At 37.1% G+C, this 27656-nt stretch overlaps 2 protein-coding genes across 5 annotated transcripts in view; both read right to left on the bottom strand.

Moving 5' to 3' along the window:
- Nucleotides 1-470, bottom strand: part of LOC127629885 (serine/threonine-protein kinase DCLK1-like) — a 51322-nt gene extending 50852 nt beyond the window's left edge. For both annotated transcript variants that reach the window (XM_052107170.1, XM_052107171.1), the window contains exon 1: nt 210-470. The gene's annotated coding sequence lies outside the window, so the exon portion shown is untranslated. The remainder of the gene's footprint in view (nt 1-209) is intronic.
- A 6090-nt stretch (nt 471-6560) lies between these two features.
- LOC127630133 (spartin-like) lies at nt 6561-23312 on the bottom strand. Of its 3 annotated transcripts, none has more exons than XM_052107582.1 (8): nt 23202-23312; nt 20765-21567; nt 15597-15794; nt 11707-11851; nt 10510-10704; nt 10139-10297; nt 8949-9039; nt 6561-8005 (listed from the first exon to the last, which is right to left on the bottom strand). In XM_052107582.1, exons 2-8 carry the CDS (start codon nt 21563-21565, stop codon nt 7804-7806), a joined length of 1791 nt encoding a protein of 596 aa, XP_051963542.1. In that variant the 5' UTR covers nt 21566-21567; nt 23202-23312; the 3' UTR covers nt 6561-7803. The 3 variants fall into 3 exon arrangements, with proteins under 3 accessions (XP_051963542.1, XP_051963543.1, XP_051963544.1); XM_052107583.1 differs by having other exon boundaries at nt 23188-23311; XM_052107584.1 differs by having other exon boundaries at nt 7865-8778.
- Nucleotides 23313-27656: the final 4344 nt, after the last annotated feature.

Raw genomic sequence — 27656 nt, forward strand, 5'->3', positions numbered from 1 at the left:
AATGTATGGTATATGTCCCAAAACATAAAAAAGATTGACAAAAATTATGATATGGCTAATATCCTCAAAACGTCCATATGAGTGTCACGAATAGTATGAAGAAAACACACCCAAATTACAATTACAAAGCGATAACCACAGCCTATAATGTATTCAGTGCTCTGGCGCACATGGCGTGCATTGCTGAAAAAGAAACATATACATCTTACTTGAGCGCGTTTATATATCCGATGACCACAGTCGATATGAAACCACACCATTTAATGGCTTGACATTAGTTTCAGAGGATGCTGCCTGGTGATGGCTTTTAAGAGCAGGAGGAGAGAATCATGTGCACTTCTTTGTGCGCTTTGGTCCCAGTGCTCTGTCAGCTCTGCTGGATGGGGAGGATGGGCTGCAGCCGGTGTCTGTCTGCCCCTTCACACTTATATACATTGGACCAGCCCTAATTTTCACGCAAACCCCCAGTAAGCTCTGCCTTTGTCGTATTCCTGGAGCCTCAATGAATGAAGACTGGCCACCAGGACTGTGTCTCAAATCCTGGTAAGCTGCCTACCTAGACAGGTACAGTAACGAATGATGCTGCGTTGCGGTTCCACCCTGGGTAGGGAGGGGACTGTTAAACGCTGTTTTCAGTTTAGTAGAGACACTCCAATAGAAGTAAAATATCTATTTAACATATGTTGTATTGTCGATTATCTCGCGGTCGCAATAAACTCATTTGTAAACCAATTAAATTAATTATGATAGCAAGTGCTGCCCAGATCTCTTCACGTAATCCGATGTCACACCCACGATTGTGGGATAGCCTTCATGATATTGTTTTTATTGCACCAGTGAGGACAGTGAATGTGATCTATGAACATGCCCGATATTACAAATGTGTTTACTGCAACAAATAATACATTTACGCATTTGGCAGACGCTTTTATCCAAAGCGACTTACAGTGCAGAGACAATCCCCCCAGAGCAACCTGGAGTTAAGTGCCTTGCTCAAGGACACAATGGTGATGGCTGTGAGGATCGACCAGCGACCTTCTGATTAACAGTTATGTGCTTTAGCCCACTACGCCTATATGAAAAAGCCTATATGTTAACTTAAATGTTTTTCTATTTATATTAAAAGATACATTTAATGGTGTTAGTTTTGCATTACCTTCTTTAAAAGAGGTTGCTTAAATCAGGACTGGTTGTTCCCATTTCATTACTTTAAGCGCTTGAATTTAACATTACTTTTTGTTTTTTACCGGATACATCAGTTCTATTTAAAAATGGCAGAGAAAAGTTAATTTACATGCAGATCTACTTTATAATACAATAGAGGCACAGGCATCACTAAGACAGAGACACAGAAATATGCTTTTAATTCCTTTGCTTACCCTACACATCAAATCTTTTTTAAATATTATTTATTTTTTACATTTGCTAAATAGTGAGCCTGTATTATCAAACAAGTATGAGGTCACTAGATGGCGGTACTACACTTAAATAAAAATTCACCTGTGGAGAGCAGCGATCAATGATTTAAAAGATCATTTTAACTAACTCATCATTTACCCACCCTCAGCATCCCATGTGGATTACTTTTTTCTTCTGCAGAACACAAACAAAGATTTTAGACGAATATTTCAGCTCTGTAGGTCCACACAATTTAAGTGAATGGTGGACAGAACTTTGAATGTCCAAAAAGCACATAAAAGCAGCATAAAAGACTCCCAAGGTTAAATCCATATCTTCAAAAGTGAAATGATAGGTGTGGGTGAGAAACAAATCAATATTAAAGTAATTTGTTTTATATATATAAATCTCCACTTTCACATTTTATTTTTTGTTGTTTTTTTGCAATTTGCATTATTTGTGCCTATCGACAACTACTGTAAATTTATAGTAAAAAAGGTCTTAAAGATGATAACTTTTTCTTTGTTAAAATACTTTATCCTAGCCCAGCTTAATAGGCTGAGACAACTATTAGTAAGCAATGTAAATTTTCTTGAACTGTAAACACTGTGTTTCTGTTGCTTGATGAAAATTTCAGTTTGATTTGAGCGACCTATTTTGACCTGCCCAAACAATGTTACTCAACAATGGCGTGAGTTGGTGATGATACTAGCTCCTTGTCCAGGCAGATGGGAGACGTATTCTGAAAGCTGTTTTGAAAACAAATGTATTCTTGCAATTCCATTTGGTGGCACAAAAATGACATTAAAATTGAACATTAAATATATATATATATATATATATATATATATATCACCATTATATATATATCACCATAGGTCACCATTCACTTGCATTGTATGGACCTACACAGCTGATATATACTTCTAAAAACGTTGTTTGAGTTCAGCAGAAGACACAATGTCTTACACATCTGGAAAGGCTGAGGGTGAGAAAATGATGAGAGAATTTTCATTTTTGGGTGAATTATCTCTTTGCATTCAGTTTTAATTTGCACACACAGGCCAAATTGGTCAATATTTAAATCAACATACACAGAAAACAAGTGTATGAAATATTGACCTAATGTGTGAACAATCACTGGTCCACCAATCTTTTTTCTGGAGACATTTCTTTTAAACGAATAAGCTAAAAGCACCAATTCCAGTTATTTTAGTGATTCAAGTTTATTCAAGTTTACAATTGTGCAGAATTAGCAGCATTTTGGTGAGGCTTGCTTGTGTTTCGCAAATTTTGCTAATTTATGTGCTATGAGTGAGTCAGTGAATCATTTTGAGTGCTTCATGACCAAAATCTACCAAGAGATTTTATAGTGTTTAAGCATAAAAATAACAAAGCAGATCTATAGTCTTCCTTCAGTCTGAACATTATTTTTCATCCAAAAAGACAACAATAATAGTCTGATAATAATGAGATTCAATAACGTCCTTCTCCTTTAATAAAACTTGCATGGCTACAAATCTACTGTCTTCAGTATTAGAATTATAAACACAAAGCAGATCTACGGTATGATTTTCCTACAGTATTTGAACTGCCGAGCATGGCTTTTCAGAGAAGACCACAATAATAGACAAATAACTAGATAGGTACATTTCCTGAAGAAAATGTGAGTGGTGCTTGCCGTGGCAAAACTCGTCAAACAGCATGTTGTAACTTGAAAAGAAAAAAAATTATGGTCATAAATAAATCAGCCCAGAAGTCTGTACGATTTTCTGGTGCAGAAATATGTGATTTTTTACTCGGTTACTAGGGTAAGCCCATGTGGTTGCTATGCAGTTACCAAGGTAATACAATACATGGCTCCTTTCCATCCTGAGTGAAATAAGTCAACCCGGAAGTCTGTAGTGTTTTCTGGTGCAGAGATATGTGATTTGTTACTCGGTTGCTAGGGTAACCCCATCTGGTTGCTAGGCAGTTACCATATTGATACTAATGAAGTGTCCTTGCCATCCTGGTTGAAATAAATCAACCCGGAAGTCTGTACTCTTTTCTGGTGCCGAGATATGTGATTTGTTTCTCGGTTGCTAGGGTAACCCCATCTGGTTGCTAGGCAGTTACCATAGTGATAGTAATCAAGTGTCCTTGCGATCCTGAGTGAAATAAATCAACCCGGAAGTCTGTACTCTTTTCTGGTGCCGAGATATGTGATTTGTTTCTCGGTTGCTAGGGTAACCCCATCTGGTTGCTAGGCAGTTACCATAGTGATAGTAATCAAGTGTCCTTGCGATCCTGAGTGAAATAAATCAACCCGGAAGTCAGTACTATTTTCTGGTGCAGAGATATGTGATTTGTTACTCGGTTGCTAGGGTAACCCCATCTGGTTGCTAGGCAGTTACCATAGTGATAGTAATCAAGTGTCCTTGCCATCCTGATTGAAATAAGTCAACCCAGAAGTATCTACGTTTTTCTGATGCAGAGATATGTGATTTGTTACTCGGTTGCTAGGGTAACCCCATGTGGTTGCTAGGCAGTTACCATATTGATACTAATGAAGTGTCCTTGCCATCCTGGTTGAAATAAATCAACCTGGAAGTCTGTACTCTTTTCTGGTGCCGAGATATGTGATTTGTTTCTCGGTTGCTAGGGTAACCCCATCTGGTTGCTAGGCAGTTACCATAGTGATAGTAATGAAGTGTCCTTGCCATCCTGAGTGAAATAAATCAACCCGGAAGTCAGTACTATTTTCTGGTGCAGAGATATGTGATTTGTTACTCGGTTGCTAGGGTAACCCCATCTGGTTGCTAGGCAGTAATCATAGTGATACTAATCAAGTGTCCTTGCCATCCTGATTGAAATAAGTCAACCCGGAAGTCTCTACGTTTTTCTGATGCAGAGATATGTGATTTGTTACTCGGTTGCTAGGGTAAGCTCATGTGGTTGCTAGGCAGTTACCATAGTGATACTAATGAAGTGTCCTTGCCATCCTGATTGAAATAAGTCAACCCGGAAGTCTCTACGTTTTTCTGATGCAGAGATATGTGATTTGTTACTCGGTTGCTAGGGTAACCCCATCTGGTTGCTAGGCAGTTAACATAGTGATACTTATCAAGTCTCCTTGCCATCCTGATTGAAATAAGTCAACCCGGAAGTCTCTATGTTTTTGTGATGCAGAGATATGTGATTTGTTACTCGGTTGCTAGGGTAAGCCCATCTGGTTGCTAGGCAGATACCATAGTGATACTAATCAAGTGTCCTTGCCATCCTGATTGAAATAAGTCAACCCGGAAGTCTCTACGTTTTTCTGATGCAGAGATATGTGATTTGTTACTCGGTTGCTAGGGTAACCCCATCTGGTTGCTAGGCAGTTAAAATAGTGATACTTATCAAGTCTCCTTGCCATCCTGATTGAAATAAATCAACCCAGAAGTCTCTCTGATTTTCTGGTGCAGAGATATAGTTACTGCTAAACGGTTGCTAGGGTACTCTGTTTAGTTGCTAGGGAGTTGCTTGGCAGCTGCCAATCATGAATCTCCAAAGGCTGCTTGTCAGTATGAATGATATAAACCAACTCCCATGCCTCTGTGACATTCAGAATAGAAGATATCCCTCTATGGATTTTTGTTGTTAAGGTTCTCAACAATGGTTGCTAGGGAGGGGCTAGGAAGTGTTGAGGTGATGCATGATTGGCTGTTTGCTGTCCCGAGTCAAACGAGACCACCCTTGTGTTTCTATGACACTTCTATCCGGAGATATCCCTTTGATCTGTTTCAATAGAAGTCTATGGGACTTGTTGCTAAGGTGCTCTTAATGGTTGCTAGGGCGTGGCTTGATAGCTTCACAATGATCCTGAGAGACCGATTGGTCGTCTGAGTAAAATGAGCCCACCCCCTCGTCTCTATGACACTGTGATCCAGAGCTATGTTCAATACAAATCCCTATGCCTTTTCATTTCATGGGCCGTCCTACACCATTATAAGTCAATTGGGGCATTTTTGGGCAGCTCCTGCCCCCAGGGGTGCAACTTTTACCCCATATTGAGGTATGCTTTTACAGAGCCTGCCAGCCTCTTCAAATGTGGCAAATCACACGTTTCTACGAAATCCTCGCTTGGAGCTGTGACGCGTCAAAGTTTGTCTCAATGTTAAGTCTATGGGATTTTTCGGCCGCTTTTTTGCCCCTGGGGCAAATACCGTACCCCGATCGCTTATAAAAGTCATAGCACACGTGTCCTCAATAGGCCGTTCGATTTGACACCTCATTCGTGGGTCTACGCCAAACGGTGCGGGACGAGTTAGGTGCCGAAGTTTTGTTAAGAGATATAATAAAAATAAAAATAAAAAGTATAATAAGTATGTGAGATTACAATAGTGATGCTTTGCAAGCACCACTAATAATAATTTTGAGTTTCATAATGTTCTTTCATCATTGTAAAGCGCATTTCACATGAGTTGAGTCGAGGTGTCAACACTGATGGCAGGAGTTGCAGAAAACGTCACAGAGGGGCAATTTTAGGAGTTTGACACGTAAAAATCGAGAGGTGTGCACAATAAACAAAGAGAGAAAAAAGCTTACAGTTGCTTTGATAGCAGAAAGTAATAAAAGGACATGTTTATGTTTAGGTCTAAGCGTTTTCTTGGTGAATTTAAATTAGTTCAATAACTGGGGTCTCTGATATTCGTAAACGATAAGGTAATATTTAATTAAAAGAAATTATGAGACATTCAATGTCTCTTCACAAATTTGGACAGTTATTAAATATTTATTGTTGCTTAGTACTCTCAAAGACATTATTGGTGAAGCAAAAACGTGTGTGAAATACACTTTGGTGTGACGTCACTTCATAGACTTCAATGTATTCTGCAGCACTGACGCGAGTCACGAGAAAGACCCTTAACACGTATAAATATCAGTCACTTTTGCACAATAAACATTGCTCTCCACAATCACAAAAGTGACCGATTATTGTTTCAAAATGTCGAATTTCTCCAAAAGGTGAGGAGTAATCCCCGTGTTTGGATCCTTGAAATTATTTTCTTTTTCATGCATTTATATATTTTGTGGAATTTTATAATTTCCCACGGCACACTAGTGTGGTTGGGAAACACTGTGTTAGATAACATAGGTTAGAATCTTTATCATTAAGCAAACCAACTGACTTCTGGTTAAACATTTTATACTTTAATATCATTTACAGTGTCAGCACATTTAATTGAGACATATATTGCAATAAGACATTTAAATATCCATGAAAACATTAATGAAACCATGAAAACACATTTAGGGCCTGTTAATGCTTACAGTGAAATGTAAAATGTTACTACACCATTTAAAGTTATTTGAATTGTCTATATGTCCATAATTACATGGAAATGTAGTCAGTAGTCAAGTTTTTTTTTTTTTAAGGGAAAAATAGTGCAGTCAACATTTTTCATGATCTCTAAAAGATGAATCTCTACAATGGGAGAACATCATACTGTATATCTGGTGTGTTACAGTTTCATGTCGCTAGTTTGAAATATATTGTATGCCTCTTTCATTAAAAATATTATTAAAATATATAATTTAACTTTATAATACTATTTTAAATATTTCCCAATTTTCTTTTCTTTTTTCTTGGCTTCCAATAAAAATCCTTCACAATATCTAACCTCAAAAGGTTAAACTGATGCACTGATATTTTCCTTTGCACTTTTAATGCACAGGTAAACCTTGCACCCATCACCCTACTAAAATGTTCATGTCTGGTCCAATCAGGGATTAAAGTGCTTTTAAAAACAAATTTAACAAAAAAAAACAATACTTCCACCAAGTACCTGGAGCAAACTGGTCTGCAGTTACAAAAAAATATACCATAAAGCATTCTAATATAGATATTATAAACATCTTAAATATATTTGTATTTATATTAATATTAAATACAAGAATATTATATTTGTTAAGGCTCTATGGGAAAACAGGACAAGTATGCCTTTGGCTTGCAATGTGTTTTAGGTTTTCATTTATAAGAAACAAACCATGCAAACATTTTGAGGTTTAAATATGACCCAAATAAATTGTAGATCCCAATAAATCATTGGCTTAATCCAAGGTGATATATTCAGTTCACTTTGCTGATGAAGTGTAAGGCAAAATCAGAAATACCGTCCGCCAGGTAAGGCAGTCAGTCAACTTGTTTTAAAGTACATTTATTATTTACCCTGTGATATATTCAATAGTACAGAGACAGCAGTAGCACAAACATAAACAGCACAGTTAACTGTAGTAGTCTCATTAAGGTCTTTGGAGTTTGGTGTCACCAACATCAAAAGAACAACTGCAAAAAATCAATGTCTTTTGAAAGTATGACCTTTGGTTTGTTCTTAAAAATGGACACCTGAAACAAAAGCGGTCAGAAAAATCTGAACTCTATTTTTGGTCTTTATGTTTTTCAACTTGACTGTTTGGTTCGTGTACTTTATAGTCTGCCAGAATGGCATGGGCGGTCTCTTTGCCCGTCTTCTTCACCATTGCCTTGATTCCAAGGTTATCGATATTGAAGGCAGTGACACCCACATTGATGGCCGAGTTGACAGCATGGTCCGTGGCCTGGCCCGCTTCAGCCCCATACCTTGATTACAGATCACCCAGATTGAGTTAAAGAGGGGAAGGATTGATGAAAGATACAGAAAAAAAACGGAATAAGCTTTAGGAGATTACAATTTCTCAAAGAAGAGCAAAGCACTTAAAAACATGCAGGCTCTGGAGAAAATCAGAACTTGATTTGGAATGTAAAATTAATCCTACAGATGGCAAATAAATGTTTACTGTCCCGGGACATGCATGAATAAAATCCAAAATGCTCAATACATTTGAGCACAATTAGAAAGGGAAGGACAGGTATGAAATCTGATATAGTGAAGAATAATTATTGAAATGGTTTAAGCTTTAAATTTCAACCATTCATTTTAATGAATGGCATGACAGAATTTAAATATAGTTCAGAAACAAATACTAAATTTAGCAAAATTACATTTTTCATCAGATTAAACAACCAGGTTAAATCTTCTGTTGACGCAACAGCAAAATTAAGGCATACTTAAAGGTTAAAAAGTTAATAAAAAAATAACAATAAAGACGGTGAAATTAATTATTTTTTCCACCATTAAATAAAGGATCAGTGTACACAGCAAGAGAGGATGCTAATCGACGCATTGCAATCATTATTTCCAATAAATCATAAGCATTGCACATAAAGGCTGACCTAATCAGCCACTTCAATCAGCCGCAAACTTAAGCTTTAGCCATGCCTGGGACCATTAATTAAGGTTATTTTATGAGATGAAGGGAAAATGGGTCTACATTTTCTCATTGGTGGTCTGAAATGTTCTCTAGACCATAAATCTGCAACCAAATAAAATGGAAGAAAGTAGGGTGAATGCAGTTTCATTTTCTGATCAGTTATTTTTGTGCAAAAGCACAGATATTAACAATTGCTAATGCAGAAACACAAAACATAAAATATTAGCATGATCAAGTTCAAACCAGATGGAAAGATTTGTAGTGTCACTTACTTATGTTTCACAGTGGTAACAGTCTCTGTCGCAACACTCTTTGCAATGTTCTTTGCTGCAACTTCCAATCCCATCCACATTGTTGCAAATCCTGTATATGTTTAAATCATCAAGATATTATGGACAATACCATCATGATTATGAGCAAGTTGTATTGGTGCTTGACACCATTTATGTGTGTAATAAAAACTATTTTTGACAATGGGGACAATTGTGTATGAAAATTGAGCCTTATCAGTGATTGAACATAAAACGCATCCGGTATCACTTGGACTTTTTTTGCTCCAAATTATCTTATTAATATAAGGCATATTGTCTAACTTTAAATTAAATGTACTCTATTTGGTTAAAGTAATTTACTCACCTTCATGTTGTTCCAAACTTGCATTACTTTTTTTCTTTGGTTGAATACAAAATGAGATGTTAGGGTAGAATGTTAGCCTCAGTCACCATTCACGTTTAATATATGGGTGGGGGGAAAAGACACAGTGAAACAGTATGGTGACTGAGGCTAACATTCTACCCTAACATCTCCTTTTGTGTTTCATGGATTTAGAACAACATTGGGGTGAGTGAATGAAGACAGAAATGTCCATTTTGGGCAAAATATCCCTTTAAGCACTCAAAGTAAAATATCCCTGAGAGACTTAAGTAACTCCTTTCTTTTAAGTACTCTCGGCAAGAACATACACTCAATGAGCACTTTATTCAGAACACCTGTACACCTCATTCATGTAATTATATAATCAGTCAGTCGTGTGGCAGCAGTACAATGCATAAAATCCCACAGATACGGGTCAGGAGCTTCAGTTAATGTTCACATCAAACAACTGAATGGGGAACAAAATGTGATCAGTGATTTAGACTGTGGCATGATTGTTGGTGCCAGACAGGCTGGTTTGAGTATTTTTTGAGTATGCGACCAAAACTCAGATAACCCCTCTGTAAAATTGTAGAGAGCAGAATAACTTTTTAGAATGCACAGCACATTGAACCTTGAGGCGGATGGTCTAAAACAGCCATCCAAACATATTATTAGGGCCATAGTGTTCCTAATAAAGTGCTCTGTGAGTGTAAATGTAAATGCAAATGCAAGTAAATATGACCAAAAAAAGCAGAGGAGATACAAATCTGTCTATTAAATTAAAAAAAGGTTAGACAACATTTTTGGTTTTAGTGAACAATTTTACCTTGAACTCCACTGGCTGCAACCACCATGGCACCATCAATATTGGAGCATCCATCCTTGTCTTTCTTCATAGACTCTGGAATGAGTTTTCCTCCATGTTTCTTTACATGTGGCGCCAACTCTCGGCCAACATGGCCAGCGACAGTGCACAATCCATCCACTGAAACAGTATGGACATGTTTTCTGGTTCCGAGCTCAAATCATCAACAATAAATTATATGCATCTCATCTTTTTAATATAATCAATATAACAAGGAATTTACTGACAGTTCTTCATATGTCAAAGACTGAACAATAATATCTGAAATGTGATGTTTCAATCTCAGTCACTCTCTGTAACAAGGAGTTGATCAAAAAAATGGATTTCCTTACCAAGGAACTGGCTGACTTTCACAGCTCCACCTGTGGCCTGTTTGGCTACATGGAGGCTTTTGGCTACAGTTGGGCTGACATTGGTTGGATTGTCCTCTGGGGTGATGTGCTCTCGTAATTTGGATGCACCTTTATGGATGGCTTTCCCTGTATACTCCGCCCCCTTCACCAACCCCCAGCTCAACCATGAAGCCCCTGTCAGTAATTGAAAATGTAAAAATTAGGAGTAAAACTGCATATAGCTTTCAGTGAAGAAATTATTTTAACTGCAGTGTGTTTTTGTTCCTGGCCTTAAAGGGATAGTTCACCCAAAAATGATTCTATTAGACCCAATGACCTCATAATTTACTCTTTACATTATTTTTAGAAAAATATCTCAGCTCTGTAGACACTTTCAATGCAAGTGAATGGTGACCAGACCTTTCAAGCTCCAAAAAAACAAAATCACATACAAATAGAATAAAAGCAATTCATATGACTCCATTGGTTTAATAAATGTCTTCAGAAGTAATGCAATCACTTTGGGTGAGAAACTGATCAATATTTCAATCCTTTTTACAACAAATCTGGGATGGCATATGGGTGAGTAAATGAAGAGAGAACTTTTATTTTTGGGTGAACTTTCCCTTGTATGCTACTGGGTGAAAAGACTGTTTTTGCACATCCCTGAAATTATTGGCATAGGAGAACTTGGCTTAATCATGGGTGTGGTTTGGTCATGTTGTTTATTTATTTCCCTCTACTAACTAATTTTAAAACGATGCAGTGCATGCTATAAGTGCAGGCTCCTCTTGCCCCTTGTGCTTTAGTTGCACTTCTTCCACTGTATAAATGAGGCTTTATTTAGAACATGCTCAGATGATTTATTCCAAAGAAATTGTTTTGAAACAATTTCTTGAAATTGAAAAGATTTATTACAAATTATAGTTTTCATAATATTTTATCAAAATGTCAAATGTGAACTTTTAACAATTCCTTACTGAAAGAAAATCAAGTCCATCCTACAATATCCTGTCTCAATCTATCAATTCATGCCAAATCACATTAGGTAAAATGAGTTGCAAATGCTGTTTTACGTTGACTTTAAATAAGCCATTAGAGGTTGTGCTCTACAGTACAGCAATTTTACCATAGTTAAAGGGTAGTTAAGCAAATTGCAAAGTGTACCATGTTTTATACTCTTGCCTTATTCCTTACCTGTCAGGATCCCCTGGGCCACCTTCTCGCTCCATTCAGGAAGTACCTTTTCCTCCTCTACAGCAGAGGGCGCTGCTTCATCTGCAAGAGGCCCCATCAGCACCTTCTGTCCCAGGTTAATGGTATCCGTTTCACCATCTGATACCTTGGGGACACATGATAGCAGACAACAGTCAAAGTACAGCATCATAAAGAGTGCAGTTCCAAGCTCAAGCAATCACTACAAGCATATGGTAATGTATAAGGATAAGTTTATGAGCCAGTATTGTGTATTGCGAAGGAGAACGTGTTAAGTAATGCGGCAAGGCTTCATTTCCATTTTATTCCTCTTTTGCCAAAAAATAAATAAATCCTTTGTTGCCTCTAAACACTGATTTTGAGCCAGTGAGTCAGCAGGGTCTGGTACAACAACCTGTTATTTCCATTCAACAATGGTGGTGTTTGTTGTCGCCCCCTCCTTTACAAGGAACAGCGGCACTTGGTCCCAAACTCAGCAGCAGCTGTTCTGTGAAATAATTTCTAAAAGCATAGACAATGTTTTTCCAACTTAAAATCAATGCAGAAAGAATATGACGGGAGTAAGTTTATGAAAATGTGTTCCGACTCATTCACCAACCTTGCAAACAGTACATACATTTTTGTGTGTAAAACCCGTGCGTAAACTCTTTCATGTAGAAATCATGATTCATAAATAATTATGCAATTTCAAATTCAAATGTCAAATTTAGAATAAACTTACTGTAAACCATACATACAGTATGGTTTACAGTACCATACGAAGAAAAAAAAGACAGACATCTGGTGGTCTTAGACTCAAAGAACGCGTTAAGCTTAAGAGTTTATATATTGTTAGAAATTAAAAATATCTGACCTTGCAATAAGTCTCTTATTTCAAAGAACAAATTGTGTGTTATAGCTCGATCTGGGTTAACATACAGCCTGTATAGGTGTATACCACAATTGCTAATGAGAGTCCCAAAAAAATTAATCATGTGTAGTCTAGGCCTATATAAAAAAAATTGTTTATTGCTTGAGAAAATGAAGCCTTTATATGAAAATGTTTTGGGCATGTATTATATTATTTCTTACTGCAGACATGCATTCCTTCATTTAGAAAAAAGTGGAATAATCAACATTAAAACACGCTATGCAGCACATACAGTACAGTATTAAGGCTGCACAAATTGAACAAAGTAATATTGCGATTAGTTCGAGAAATCTTGCACTTGCAATTTGAACTCCAATATGATCCACAAAAAAACTTTAAAGTGATTAATTTTAACCAAAATGTTGTTACATTTTTGCCCATGTTCTTTTACTTTATTTTTTTTTTTAAACATATTCACATCTAAACTGTCAAGTTCTAAAATTTCAAGCTTTTATTTTGGCGGACGACTGCATGAGGAGTTCCTGTGTAGCAGATTTCACAACATCTGTATAATGTGCTCCTCATTTTAACATCATCTCCTCCTTTGTCCATAAATACCCGGTGACATGGGGTGTATTATTTGTATATTAACTTGTAGCAGTCAAACATATTTGGAATTAATCAAAAGTGAAATTTGTAAATCTGGAGCACTTTAAATAACTCACTCTAAATAGCTGCTCTGAAAACAATAATGCACTATCAGAATACAGACAGGACAGAGCAGTGTGCTTAAACTTCGAACTGAACTTAAAATAAACTTTTAAATAAACTATTTATTAAATCGCATTCCTTTGAATTTTAGTAATCGTACAAGGCCATATAACAATTTCGATTTTATTTTGATGAATTGTGCAGCCCTATACAGTATGTTAGAAAAGACAAGGTCAGTTTATTATAGAGCACATTTCAAAACAACAAGTCTATACTAAAAGTGCTGTGCATGGGCAATTAAAACAATGTAATACAGGTCCAATGAATAACCAAATAAAGATTGACAAAAAAAACAAAAAACAACATTAAGTGTTTTAAGTACTTGTAATTATTAGAGAATGAGACTCCATGTTTCTATGTAAAAAACATGTTATGTGAAGCTCTGATGGGAATCAATTGCCGGTAATACAGTATCAGTGTGCTATAGTTATATTTGGCTCTGCTCTTCATTCACCAGGTGAGAAGGGAAACAGTGTTCTTGGACTGCTAATAGCATTACAGCTAATTAATTCTCCAGTCTACTTTAAATCCCTTTTTTTGCTGCGGTGAGCGTTAACAGCAGGGGAGTGTTCCAGCTCAAAAGCGCAGGCCAAGCCAGCTTACTATTTCATGAGTAATGAACATCGTACCAAAGCCAAATGAGTGAAAATCTACTGGACCTCTGTGTTAAAGGCAATGCAATCAGCAGAAAGCATAAGAGGCATTGTAATGACCACACGAACTGTCAAGTGCATTAGGGTAAATATGAAGAGACATACAGAAGTTCCATTGAGAAAAGGAATTTTTTTGTGTATGTTTCGCTGGCAGTACAATAGTGGTCATGGATTAACCAAAGGTTTGGGTTAATGATATCATTGTACATGTAATCTTATTCTACAACTGAAAGTGTCTGAAAATAGAGGGGTTACCAAGATCATGTGATCTCAACATGGACTTTGGGTCAATGATAAGACTAATATCTTCATCACATGTGAGGGTACATCATTTAAAAAAGTTGTCAAAAGTACTATTCATTTCTTTTATTATTTACTTTTTATTCATTATTTTTAAGTTTAATGCCTCAAGTTTCCATTACTTAAGAACATAAGATTTATTTGAATACAAAAATATCTGAAGTTTTTTTTATAAATGACCACTACTGTCTTGCAGTTTAACTTAAAGGGATAGTTTACCCGAAAATGAAATTTCTTTTTTTTTTTTTTTTTTCCATGCCATCCAAGATGTCAATGACTTTTGCAAAACACAAAAAAAGATTTTTAGAAAGATATCAACATATAATGCAAGCGAATGGGTACCAGACCTCTGAATCTCCAAAAAAATAAAACACAATTACATAAAGGCAAAATAAAACCAATCCATACGACTCCTGCGGTTAAATCGATGTCTTCTGAAGCGATGCAATCACTTTGGGTGAGAAACAGATCAATATTTCAATTCTTAAATCATTACTTTCACTTTGAGAATGAGAGATTTATAGTAAAAAGAACTATAATATTGATTTGTTTCTCACCCACACTTATATTGTTTTGAAGATATGGATTTAACCACTGGAGTCTTGGTTTACTTTTTTGCTACCTTTAAGTAGCATTTTGGTGCTTGAAAAGGTCTGGTCACTATTTATTTGCATCGTATGGATCTACAGAGCTGAAATATTTGTTTCTGTTCTGCAAAAGAAACAAAGTCATACACATCTGGAATGGCATGTGGGTGAGTAAATGCTGAGAGAATTATTTATTTTCTGTAAACTATTCCTTTAAAATCTTCAAATTACACAACCCTTACAAGGCACTTGTCAATCAGTGGTATTGTTACAATGCTTTAGTACCTTGTTAAATAAATCTCTTAACCTCTCAAAAACACCTGAAATCTGTAAATATAGTAAAGGGTTAATGAGGCAGGCAGATGCATTGATATTGCCCAAAGCATACCAGCAACATGCAACAATTTGATTAAAGGCCATACCAAACACAAGCAGAAAGACCATGCATTTAATGTATGTGAAGATCATGCATCTAAATTATGTAAAACAATTTACCACAGCGTAAAAGTCTTGATGCTAGTCTGTTGCAATAAAGAAGAAAAACTCAAAGAATACCATATAGGGGCAGCAGCAAGTGAGATTAATATTAATATTCAGGCAGCAGAGAGTGAGTCAGTAACACAAAAAGTGTGAAACAAGGTTGAGTTGCCACACCTGTTCTGAAGCTGCAGCTGGCCCATGTGTTTTTGAGGTGGGACTGGGGCAGCTCACCTGAACACGCAAGTCAGTCATCTGAGAGAGGAGGTCCTGGAAGGTCTCTCGTTCACTTTGAGGAAGCTCAGAAGAAAGGACCACCCCAACGTAGGATCCCGGGGTGGGAGTCATCATGTCCGGGAACATGTAGACCCCCGTGTTGCAAAGCAGGACTGGGGAGTCAGTGGCCATCAAGGGGTAAACCCAGTCACAAACCTGAAATCATAATAAATGTGATTACTAAATAGCAAGTTATACTTGGAACAACATTTATATCAACCGTGAAAAGCCCTAACCCTACCTCTAACCCAATCTAAAATCAGAGGACTGGTTGTTGCTCAAATCTATAACTCAGGAACTAGCTCAAAGCCTAATCCTACCCCTAAAATCGGAGGACAATGAATGCATTAACATGGACAATCTTATTATGCTAAATTTGCAGACAATGTGTAAGGTCATGTAAACGCATTGTTTATGTTTTTATGTCAAAAGCAGGGAATAATCTGATGATTTCAAATGCCATGTAAAAGATTTTTTGGTTAAGATGATATTTGGCAGTTATCAGCATATTGGTGTGCATGTATAGATGTCTTACTTTGGTGTTATGTTCGTAAAGCATAACCACAAGTTCATCCACATAAAAAGTAGTATCACCTCAAAAGTATGATTCTGACAACTTTGATTATACAATTAAATAATTTTATTTAATCTATGTAAAGGCATTAATAACTGAATTAACTGCTTTTAACCCCTCCAGAATATAATGTCCCATAGATTTCCATAGTATGTGTATTAATGTAAACATGCTTTTGTGTGTGTGTGTGTGTGTATATGTGTTGTGTCGACAAACCGAAATAATTTTCTGTGGCAATTGACAGCATACCTCAGATGCTGTTGATAGTGTGGGATATTCCTTTAATATTGTGATTCTAAAAGCCTGTCTGGTTTGAAAACAAACCAAATAATTGTGTGAGACATGAAGATTTAATCTGATATTCAAATGTTACATGATTCAGATCTTTAAAGTATTTTCATCCAAGTAAATATTAAAAAATATTTGTGACAAATTATGGATTAATGCTGTATGCTTTGTGTCGAAATGGTAAAATGGTAATTGTCCCTCAATCTCTAAAAAGGATCAGAATTTTAGATCCCATTCTGGACCTCCCATTCTCCCACAGTTAGGATATGTGACAAGGAGACTCTAAAAGGATTTAGATTTATTGAGCCCCTCATGACTGCTAGCATTAAATTGGATTACAATCAAAGTCTAAAGCACAGCAACTGGAGGTTCTTTATTCACCATGATGACATGGCTAATCTACAACATCAATGTCAGTGTGGAGAGATGATACTGTCTACTTTAGGATTTAGGAAAGACTGGGCCCTGATATGGTCCAAAAATCATTCAAGGCTCAAGAAGTTTTTTTTACTTCTTAACAATATCTCATACGGTGAGTATTTTATAACTGTCTGTTTGCTTTTACCATGCTATCAGAATACTATCACTCATTATTGCAAAACAACAACAGACAGGTGTTCAAAGTGTAAACTGTGTTGTGCAAAACCATATATATTTAATGAGGGTACATCATCATGAAAGTCAACAATTCAAGAAAATTCCATCAGGTCATAAAGCTAATACACATTTCATTCCATAACACCAGGCAACCGGGGCTTTGCCGGGATGACATCATTCAGTGAAAGCCAATTGGATTTAAGCAGCAAAGCAGACACCTACATGACTCTGCTAAGAAGCAAGGCATGAGTGGCCTCACTAGCCACTTTTTCAGTTTCAGGCCAGTGCGAGCCAGGGCTAGCAATTGGTCAGTCAAAGCCAATAGTCTCAAACCTCGAGCTGTGAGATCAAAATTAATCTGCATTCCCACCAACGGGTCATCATACACCCCACCCATTTCACAAGCAAGAGGGAAAGTCAAGCTGAGGTATCAGACTCAGGAGACTAGCAAGCCTTCAAAATGAACATTAATTTGTACTGTGTCCACAATATTTTTTATTTTTTCCCTGAACATGTACCGTTGTGAGCTAGATACACAACTTGGCAAGTTCGGCGGCAATATATGTAATCACATCTTCGTTTCGGCAGATTCCGCCGACCTGAATGTGTATAGCTCAAATATTCAAAAGAGCCCTGACTTCGTCTTCTAACCTGTAATGATGACTCTCCATTCTCTGTTGAAGCAGGTAGCTAGGTATTAAAAATTGGGAAATGAGTATCTTGGTGCTGAAGCCTCTGACCCGACTCAGAAACACTCTGCCTTTGACATTGACCCCACTTCAATCCCCAGTTGGCCTTCTTTGGCCCAAGGGTAATTGGCAGGCCAAAAGCCAACTGGCCCTGGTATGCACTAGGACAGTGTTTCCCAACTAGTGTGCCGTGAAAGATTGTCAAGTGTGCTGTGGAAAATTATCAAATTCCACAATATAAATAAATGCATGAAAAAAAAAAAATATATATATATATATATATATATATATATATATATATATATATATATATTTATACACAATTTCAGGGATGCAAACTCCACACCTTTCATGGAAATTTGCCGTTTTTAAACCATAATCGGTCACTTTTGTGATTGTGAAGAGCAGTGATTAATGTGCAAAAGTGAGTGATATTTATACGTGTTTAGAGTCTTTCACATGACTCCCGTCTGCAGAATACATTGAAGTATATGAAGTGACGTCACTTTACACCAAAAGATTTATGTTTTGTTCATATTTTAATCATATTTGTTTTTTAAAATATTGCGTTGTTCATATGTTGTGTTTTAGTGGCCTCTGATGTCACTGTGGGAAAAAAAAACCTTCATTTGCTTTGTGTGGTGTCTGTTATTCATCTGTTCTCTTCATAAATAAATAAATAAATAAATGCATAATCTGCTATATGCTCGTCCTGTAAATTCATGATTAAAAATTAAAACGTGAATGAAAATAAAAGGTATTAAATGTCTTATTATCATTAAAACATGAAAATTTAAATGACAGGTAATAATAGATTGTGATGGAATTTTTACGACCCTGTCCGTCAAAATGACGGACTACGAGTAAGTCTAACACAAGCACTGTATGGTACTTGTTTTTTTTGCATAGCCAAATTTCAAACTTTACAATTAAACACGCTACTAAGTTGGAGAGAAAACATGGACAAGTTCTTGAAAAGGAAAAATATTGAGGATGGTTAGCCTATGTGGGATGGTGTACCGTAGAATTTTTTTTAGTCGTAAAAAGTGAGCCGTGGCAGAAAAAAGGTTGAGTGAACTAGGATGCCCTACTTTGACACCATAATGGAAGCGCAGCCATTGAAGACAACACCATCCTAAGGGTGCCAGGAGCTTTTAAGTCAGACAAAGGTTGTGAAAGTAGGTTACAGGACACCATGACTTGAACAAAAAGCCTCCCTGGACAGTCCAAATGCCTAGAATTTAACAACAAGATCAGTCTGCGTGTAAGAGATCTTGAAATCTGTAAGTGAGATACAAAAGTGCTTGAACATATGGGACCGTGTTGACATCCTTATATACTATAAGGCCTAACAAACATCTTTGTATAAATATGTAGCCAAAAGGTTTTCATGTGCGCAGACTAGGGAAGCACAATAAATTGGTGACTATCAGTATCTGTCAATAATGGCATTTTATTTGTTTAAATATTGGCTTTGGTCTAAATTAATTTATATTTCAAGCAGAGGCATTTCAAGGCATATTTTCACAATTCAATGACTATAGGTCTCTGCGGAACAGTAATGGGTGTTTCCCAATCTGTGGGCATTTTCAAACCGAGATGGGCATTTCTAAACTATCCTATTAAATTTGGGAATCTCAATGTAATAATCAGAAGGTGTTTCCAAACCAAGATTGCCATTTCTTACACTGTAGTTCACAATAATGTAAAATTTTTTGGAATGCATCATTTTCAGTTATGGATAACTCGGAAAATTGTTATTTCAATAGTAAAGAATTTTAGAACAATTTCATTTCAGTAGCCTAGTCAGTACCATTAACAGTAAACTTTCACGATTCTCAATACATATTTCAATACCATATCGATGTCTTCTGAAGCGATGCAATCACTTTGGGTGAGAAACAGATCAATATTTAAATTCTTAAATCATTACTTTCACTTTGAGAATGAGAGATTTATAGTAAAAAAGAACTATAATATTGATTTGTTTCTCACCCACACTTATATTGTTTTGAAGATATGGATTTAACCACTGGAGTCATGGTTTACTTTTTTGCTACCTTTAAGTAGCATTTTGGTGCTTGAAAAGGTCTGGTCACTATTTATTTGCATCGTATGGATCTACAGAGCTGAAATATTTGTTTCTGTTCTGCAAAAGAAACAAAGTCATACACATCTGGAATGGCATGTGGGTGAGTAAAATGTTGTATATACCATTGAACACACTCCTTCAGCTTATTTAACAAAATGCAAATGTATCAATGTCAATATGAAATTAAAACAATTGCATGTTTCCTTGAATTGTTTCTCAATTAAGTAAACATTGCTTCAAGTTTTTTTTTTAAGTAGCACACTAAAAACGTTTTTTTTTTTATTCCATTTCCCCCCCAAATGTTATGTTCTCAGTTCCATGTTAAACGCTGCAATGTAATTATAAATATATAGTCTGCAGGCGCTGCATTCTTCCCTGTGAATGTGTGCTCTCTTTTTTCATTTACTACAAGCACAGTGTGCGATGCTCATAAAATGTGGCGTTTCAAGTGAATGGTAGCTTCACAAATTCACTTTGAAGCGTGCAGCACATGCAGACTGTATAGTTATTTAATTGAATGGAATCATTTTGAGGTTTTTATAATCACACTAGGACCTATCACAAATTAATAGTCCATTTCAGTGTAAAATCAGTTACAGAGCACATGCTCAAATAACATTTTGTGCATTTCAAAGCAGTTGTGCGTTAGTCAGACAGCGTGCGGGGACAGAATTGAGTTGATGCTCGGTACTACCTGTACTGCAGAAACACTGGTATCATTACATCTTTTCATTTATGTATCAACTTGGTCCTGAGGTACCAGTACTTTTGAAATCCTTTGTAAAGAAACTATGTTAGAGGCTATGATTGGATGTAGAAACATTTAGAATCGCTCAATCACATGCAAGCATAATTACAGTAAACTGCACAGCTCTTGATTTCGTACCTGAAGGAAGGCAGGTGGTCTGTTTGGAATCCTTTCCGAGCATTCATTGGTGAACTTTACGATGCGTAGGCACCCTGGATAAGAAGGAGCACTTACTTGGCCCTCTGGGGTTACAAAGAAGATCTGTACACCTTGAGGGAGGAAATACAGCTCCTCTCCATCCTCCCCCAGGCTCTGAGAAGAAGGTGTAGAATTAGATGTATGGCTGTAAAACTCGTCGCCAACAAGGGAGAGCTCGCCTGAGTCTGTGCCATAAGAAATGCTCAGGTGCCCATCAGCAGCTTGTGGCGTGTAAATAGGGGGCTGATCGCTTAAGATATTGTGTTGAATTGTGGGGGATATTTGGGGAGGCCCCTGCATCCCAGCCAGAGGCCCACCAGCAGCCCCTGAAACCTTGCCGTTAGAGACAAGCACCTGTGGCGGAATTGGTCTCTCTGGTTTGGCTTTTGGGACATCAGGGTAAAGCTTCTGAGGGGCCGTGCTGCTTCCCTCAGAGATGTCCGAGGTGGTCTCCAGCATGGATAGACGGGTGGTGATGTTGATCAGGGTCTCCTGCATCTTGCGCTGCTTCTGCCTAGCCGCTTCCCAGGAAGGCCCGACACACTCCTCTCCTTGCGAGGGCACACTAATGGCCCGGAGGAGATGCTGTCGTCCTTGCCGATACAGAGTGAGTGCCTCTGCCCTGTGCCCTGCCTCGTCCTCGGTGAGAGCTTTATTGATGCAATCAAATGCCTTATCATACCCATCCTTGATCACCTGCAGTCTGGCTTGATCGAAGGCCTCCTGCTTTGCTTGTTCCATGCCTGAAAGGAGAACAACAAGTTGGGAATGCTAACAATTCCATAAGGTTATTATAAGCTTAAACAGGTTTACGTCACAAATTACTTCCTTAGGTGCCACAAATGCATGTGGCATTAAAGGTGCTATATGTAAGATTGAAAACAAGTGTTTGAAATGGGTACAGCAGTCCAAATTCTAAATTTTGGGGAGTTGTCTGCCCCGCCCCAGAATCAAAGCTCATGTGGGTGTGTGGACACACAAATTAGCCAACTCGGCATCCGTTTTAAAGGATTTCTGGGCTTTAAGTTGTCTCCATCTTCCAAAGACATCTCCAAAATGTATCCTTGTTTTACTACACCTCTGGTCATGGATGGCCTTTAGATGGATGGCAAGGCTTTTTAGGTCAGGTGGAATCTGTTATCTCTTATCCAGTTTGCAGACTTCCATGGCTGCAGAACGCAGTGTTGTTTGCCAGTAAACTTGTTCAAATTCTGCAATCCGGCGGTGTCTAAGTACTATTGGTGAGTGGGCAGTCGGCGGGATCACGCAGGCCAAAACATAAACAGAAATTCCCCCCGGAATGGAAACTTCAAAGTAGAATATACTGTCTGTATATGTGGCATTGTTATCGAAAGAGCAAGTATTTCAACTTAGCATGATTCCTAATTCTCTAATGACATGTTATGGTCATTATATTATTTAGTACAGTAAAAATATTACATATAGCACCTTTAAAGTCAACATGAAAATGTGTTCACAAACCATTTTGCCCATGTAATCGGATGTATTTCCAATTAAAACAGGTTATTCTATGTGAAAAAATAAATGTAGGGTGTGATTTTATCCATAAGGAATGGATTGGTTTGTGTAAAAAACAAAATGGACATTGCATTTCAGAATGGAGCCAGGTGGTTAGAGGGGAGAGATTGTAAATTTAGAGGAACTGGTAACTTCAGGCAAAAAAGGAATGTCTTTTCAGAGGCTGAGCAAGTAGTTACATTTTGTTTAAAGTTTACAAATTAAAATCCTTTGGAATTATGTGTATGGATAGCCTAACTTGTGCCTCATAATACCAAAACTGTTTATTAACAAAGTAAACGGGGTAATTCTATTTTATGTTTCCTTAAAAAAAAATAAAAAATACCTAGTACGAATTGGACATAAAGTACCTTGGAGTGACATGTAAATACCCTGATATCAATACGGCAAAGCATTCAAAAGTATGATAAGAAAGTATAACTATCAGATGCATTACTCTACAACTGCACCACAAGAGCACATTTTGGTAAGCGAAATGCTTTAGTTTAAATTATGCTTATTAAGTCAAATTAACTTAGCCTACATATCCAGATGTCATATACATCTTTCCAGGCCTATCAGGATTAAACAGTTTACACTGATGTAGTTGACCATAACCATGTCACGTGAGGAGTTACAAACAAGACACGGTTTAACATTACGTAGCTAATAGGAAAAAAAGTCTTGCAGGAAGTTTAAAGACTGAATTTGGAAACACAAATATCGTGTTATGCCCTTTAGCCACATAAATCAGGCATACAGTACGTGTTAGCTGACAAGATGTCATGACATGATAAATCTCGAATATAAACCACTACATTCAGAGAATTGAACAAAACATTCACCTTTGATAACTCACCAGGAGATATGATTTTAATGAAGTAAAATACGGAGTTAAAAGTATGTATTCCCCCTTGTTACGATTTTGTTGATTGAACAGCTCCCTGACAGCTGATCCTGCTGCTTCTATTACGTGACTAAAGAAGTTTTTCAAAGGAACGTAGATCGTCAACTCCTCTGCGCTTCCGTGTTCAGTCACGTGTTACTCATTGAAGTCTTCGATTGGTTACAGGAGCATACTATATGTTCAGTTTTAAAAAATACTTGTAAATAACACGTCTTCTGTCGTAGGCAAGAATATCGCATTAAAACAGCATTTTTGCAATTTATCATTTATGTTTATATAAAATATTTTGTCAGTTTAAAACAAACACGATATACTCAAAAAATACCTTAAAATGCGTAGAGTAGCCTACTTATTACTTGAAACATTGTTGGTCTAAGAAAATGAGTATTTCTACATTTGAGACCGAATATGAGGGGTTTGCATAGATGTTCTGGAAAATAACAAACAGTGGTACTGACATTTAAGGTCATTCCTTCCGCATGTGGACTTGTAGATGCACAGTAGCTTAGCTACAAATAGGTGGTTAAAGGTCGAGTTCACCTAAAAATGAAAATGTTCTCATTATTTGCTCACTCTCATGCAATCACAGATGTGGGTGACCTTCTTTCCCCCACTGAAAACAAATAAGGAATATCTCAGCTCTGTAGGCCCCTACAATGCATGTGAATGTAAGCCAGAACTTTGAAGGTCCAAAAAGCACATAAAAGGCAGCACAAAAATAATCCACACGACTCCAGTGGTTAAATCCATACCTTCAGAAGTGATATATGATATTTGTGGTTGAGAAACAGATCAATATTTAAAGCTGAAGTATGTAATTTCTGTGCCACTAGCTCCACCAAATGGAAATGCAAAAATAAACTTTGTTTCCAAAACAGCTCTCCAAATATCCAAAGAGATAATGCCACCCCTTAGGCACACCATTGGTTAAGTAATTTTGTTGGGGCAGGTCTAAGCAGGTTGCTCAAAACAAAAAGAGCAATATTCATAGAGCAACAGTTTGAGAAAATTAACCTATATGGCTTACTAGCAGTCTCTGCGTATTAAGCTGAGATAGGAGAAAGTATTTTAACCCAGAAAAAGTTACATTAGTTGTAATTCCTTTTTTACAATAAATTATCCTCCCTGCCTAGCAGGTTCAATATGCACAAAGAATGAAACCGGCAAAAATAAGTGAAAAACAAGTGAAAGTGAAGATTTATGGTAAAAAATGACTTAAATATTGATCTGTTTCTCACCCACACCTATCATTTAGATTCTGAAGATTTTGATTTAACCACTGGAGTCATATGGATTAATTTTATGCTGCCTTTATATGCTTTTTGGACCTTCAAAGTTCTCGTCACCATTCACATGCATTGTATGGACCAACGTAACTTGGCTAGCTACATATTTTGAATAGCTTGCCCAAAACTGGTAAACATATGGTCTTACTGAAAAACAAGGCTGTTTTCCATAGTTTTCCATTTACTATGTCTATACAGGTAGGGACGTACACATAGTCAGGATGAACAATCTATTTCTGGGGTTTTTAGCCTTCCAAGACATGGCAAAGTGTAAAAGCGTTTTGTTATTTAGCATGATGCATGTGAATCCCTTTCAAAATACTGAACATACTGGGATAAATCAGACAACACAATGTCTGTCTGCTTTCCAAACTGAGTTTTTGTATTCCATTTAACAGACATCCAAAGGGATATCGCAAATGAGAGATGTTATCAGAGAAAAAAATTGAGGTTCACGCTAGCCAGTAAATATAGTATGAACATACTGCATCATGTGAAACATACATATGTAATCGTCAATCTTACTAAAAATCTAAAGTTCTGACAAGCTATCTGCAAACTTGCAGCAGACTTGCCACTCATTATTTTAACATTAAAATGAGCTTAGTTTAAGTTTACAGCCTTTCACCGGTAGTGGTGAACCTGCAAAAAACCTTTGGCAACAATGGACAATTTCCTGCAAGTTTGCAAAGCTCATCTGCAGCAAATTTGCCATGAACTCTCGATTTTTGGTAGGGCTGCAGTTATGCTGACAGTGGGGTTATATACAACTTAAAAGCCCCTCCATGTCTAATGCGGCACTAAATCACATCACAACTGTTTAATTCTCATAGTTATAGTTCATAATTGTTTTGTTGTAGTTGGCACAGGCCATTATTTTAAAGAGGTTCTAATGTTTTACTGCAAGGAATTTCTGCAGCTCTTTGAAATGGCTATAAATTTACATAGCATGCTTGTCTCTTCTGAAGGTAATTGAGCAAAGAGCAAAATATTTGTTTTCAAAATGCATTCCTATTTTCATCACATCTAATTAAGAGCAGTCACAAAATGCACCATGTGATTTGGCCCTAAAATATTTTGGTTTAGTTGAACTGATTAATAGCAGACAGCTTCAGATATGAAGATAATTCTTTACACCTGACATGTATGTTCATGATTTAAACATCTAGTCTTCAGGTCAAAATTATCTAATGCAGACTGTTTTTATAAGACTTATTAATTATAGAATGTCATAAGACTATAGATGATTTTGTCCATTTAACGTTCATTTAATAATGAATTTGTTTAATTAACAGTAATACACAAGATAATGAGGGAACTGTATTTATCAAACAGCAGACAGGTATACGAGCATCAATTATCATTTGCATCATATTAACACATTGTGATAAAAATCAACAATTAAGAATTTACTGTAAATTTCGAAATTAAAGGTGCACTCAGTAACTTTTGTCACCTAGCGGCTTGGATGCTGCATCATTTAAAATCAATAGTTTTTAGTTTTAGATTCCAGAAATGTATTATTAACAGTCAGCCATGATTACTTTCATTTGTGAAAGTGTCAAATAACAGGGTGGTTACTGAGATTAAGTGAGAAGTATTCGGCTATGGCATGTGCGGACCCTCCTCATGTAGAATAAAACATACACTCACCTAAAGGATTATTAGGAACACCTGTTCAATTTTTCATTAATGCAATTATCTAATCAACCAATCACATGGCAGTTGCTTCAATGCATTTAGGGGTGTGGTCCTGGTCAAGACAATCTCCTGAACTCCAAACTGAATGTCAGAATGGGAAAGAAAGGTGATTTAAGCAATTTTGAGCGTGGCATGGTTGTTGGTGCCAGACGGGCCGGTCTGAGTATTTCACAATCTGCTCAGTTACTGGGATTTTCACGCACAACCATTTCTAGGGTTTACAAAGTATGGTGTGAAAAGGAAAAACATCCAGTATGCGGCAGTCCTGTGGGCTGAAAATGCCTTGTTGATGCTAGAGGTCAGAGGAGAATGGGCCGACTGATTCAAGCTGATAGAAGAGCAACTTTGCCTGAAATAACCACTCGTTACAACCGAGGTATGCAGCAAAGCATTTGTGAAGCCACAACATGCACAACCTTGAGGCGGATGGGCTACAACAGCAGAAGACCCCACCGGGTACCACTCATCTCCACTACAAATAGGAAAAAGAGGCTACAATTTGCAAGAGCTCACCAAAATTGGACAGTTGAAGACTGGAAAAATGTTGCCTGGTCTGATGAGTCTCGATTTCTGTTGAGACATTCAGATGGTAGAGTCAGAATTTGGCGTAAACAGAATGAGAACATGGATCCATCATGCCTTGTTACCACTGTGCAGGCTGGTGGTGGTGGGGTAATGGTGTGGGGGATGTTTTCTTGGCACACTTTAGGCCCCTTAGTGCCAATTGGGCATTGTTTAAATGCCACGGCCTACCTGAGCATTGTTTCTGACCATGTCCATCCCTTTATGGCCACCATGTACCCATCCTCTGATGGCTACTTCCAGCAGGATAATGCACCATGTCACAAAGCTCGAATCATTTCAAATTGGTTTCTTGAACATGACAATGAGTTCACTGTACTAAAATGGCCCCCACAGTCACCAGATCTCAACCCAATAGAGCATCTTTGGGATGTGGTGGAATGGGAGCTTCGTGCCCTGGATGTGCATCCCACAAATCTCCATCAACTGCAAGATGCTATCCTATCAATATGGGCCAACATTTCTAAAGAATGCTTTCAGCACCTTGTTGAATCAATGCCATGTAGAATTAAGGCAGTTCTGAAGGCGAAAGGGGGTCAAACACAGTATTAGTATGGTGTTCCTAATAATCTTTTAGGTGAGTGTATTTTATAAGGTTACTGATATGAGTGTTCATTTTAATCTCAGTGGTCATGATTTCTACACATATTGAAAATTACAATGCATGTCTTCAGGAGTTAAACTTTTTAATGAGGAAAAAATTTGTGCTCGTTTAACCTTACATAAAGTCATTAAAATAGATCAAGGCTACCATTTTGATGGGTTCAAACCAAAAAAAATTACCAAGAGATCAGCAGAGGGCACTATATATCTCTCAATTTTACAGTAACTACAGCTG

The sequence above is a fragment of the Xyrauchen texanus genome, chromosome 36 (assembly GCF_025860055.1).
Source record: "Xyrauchen texanus isolate HMW12.3.18 chromosome 36, RBS_HiC_50CHRs, whole genome shotgun sequence".
Lineage (NCBI taxonomy): Eukaryota > Metazoa > Chordata > Actinopteri > Cypriniformes > Catostomidae > Xyrauchen > Xyrauchen texanus.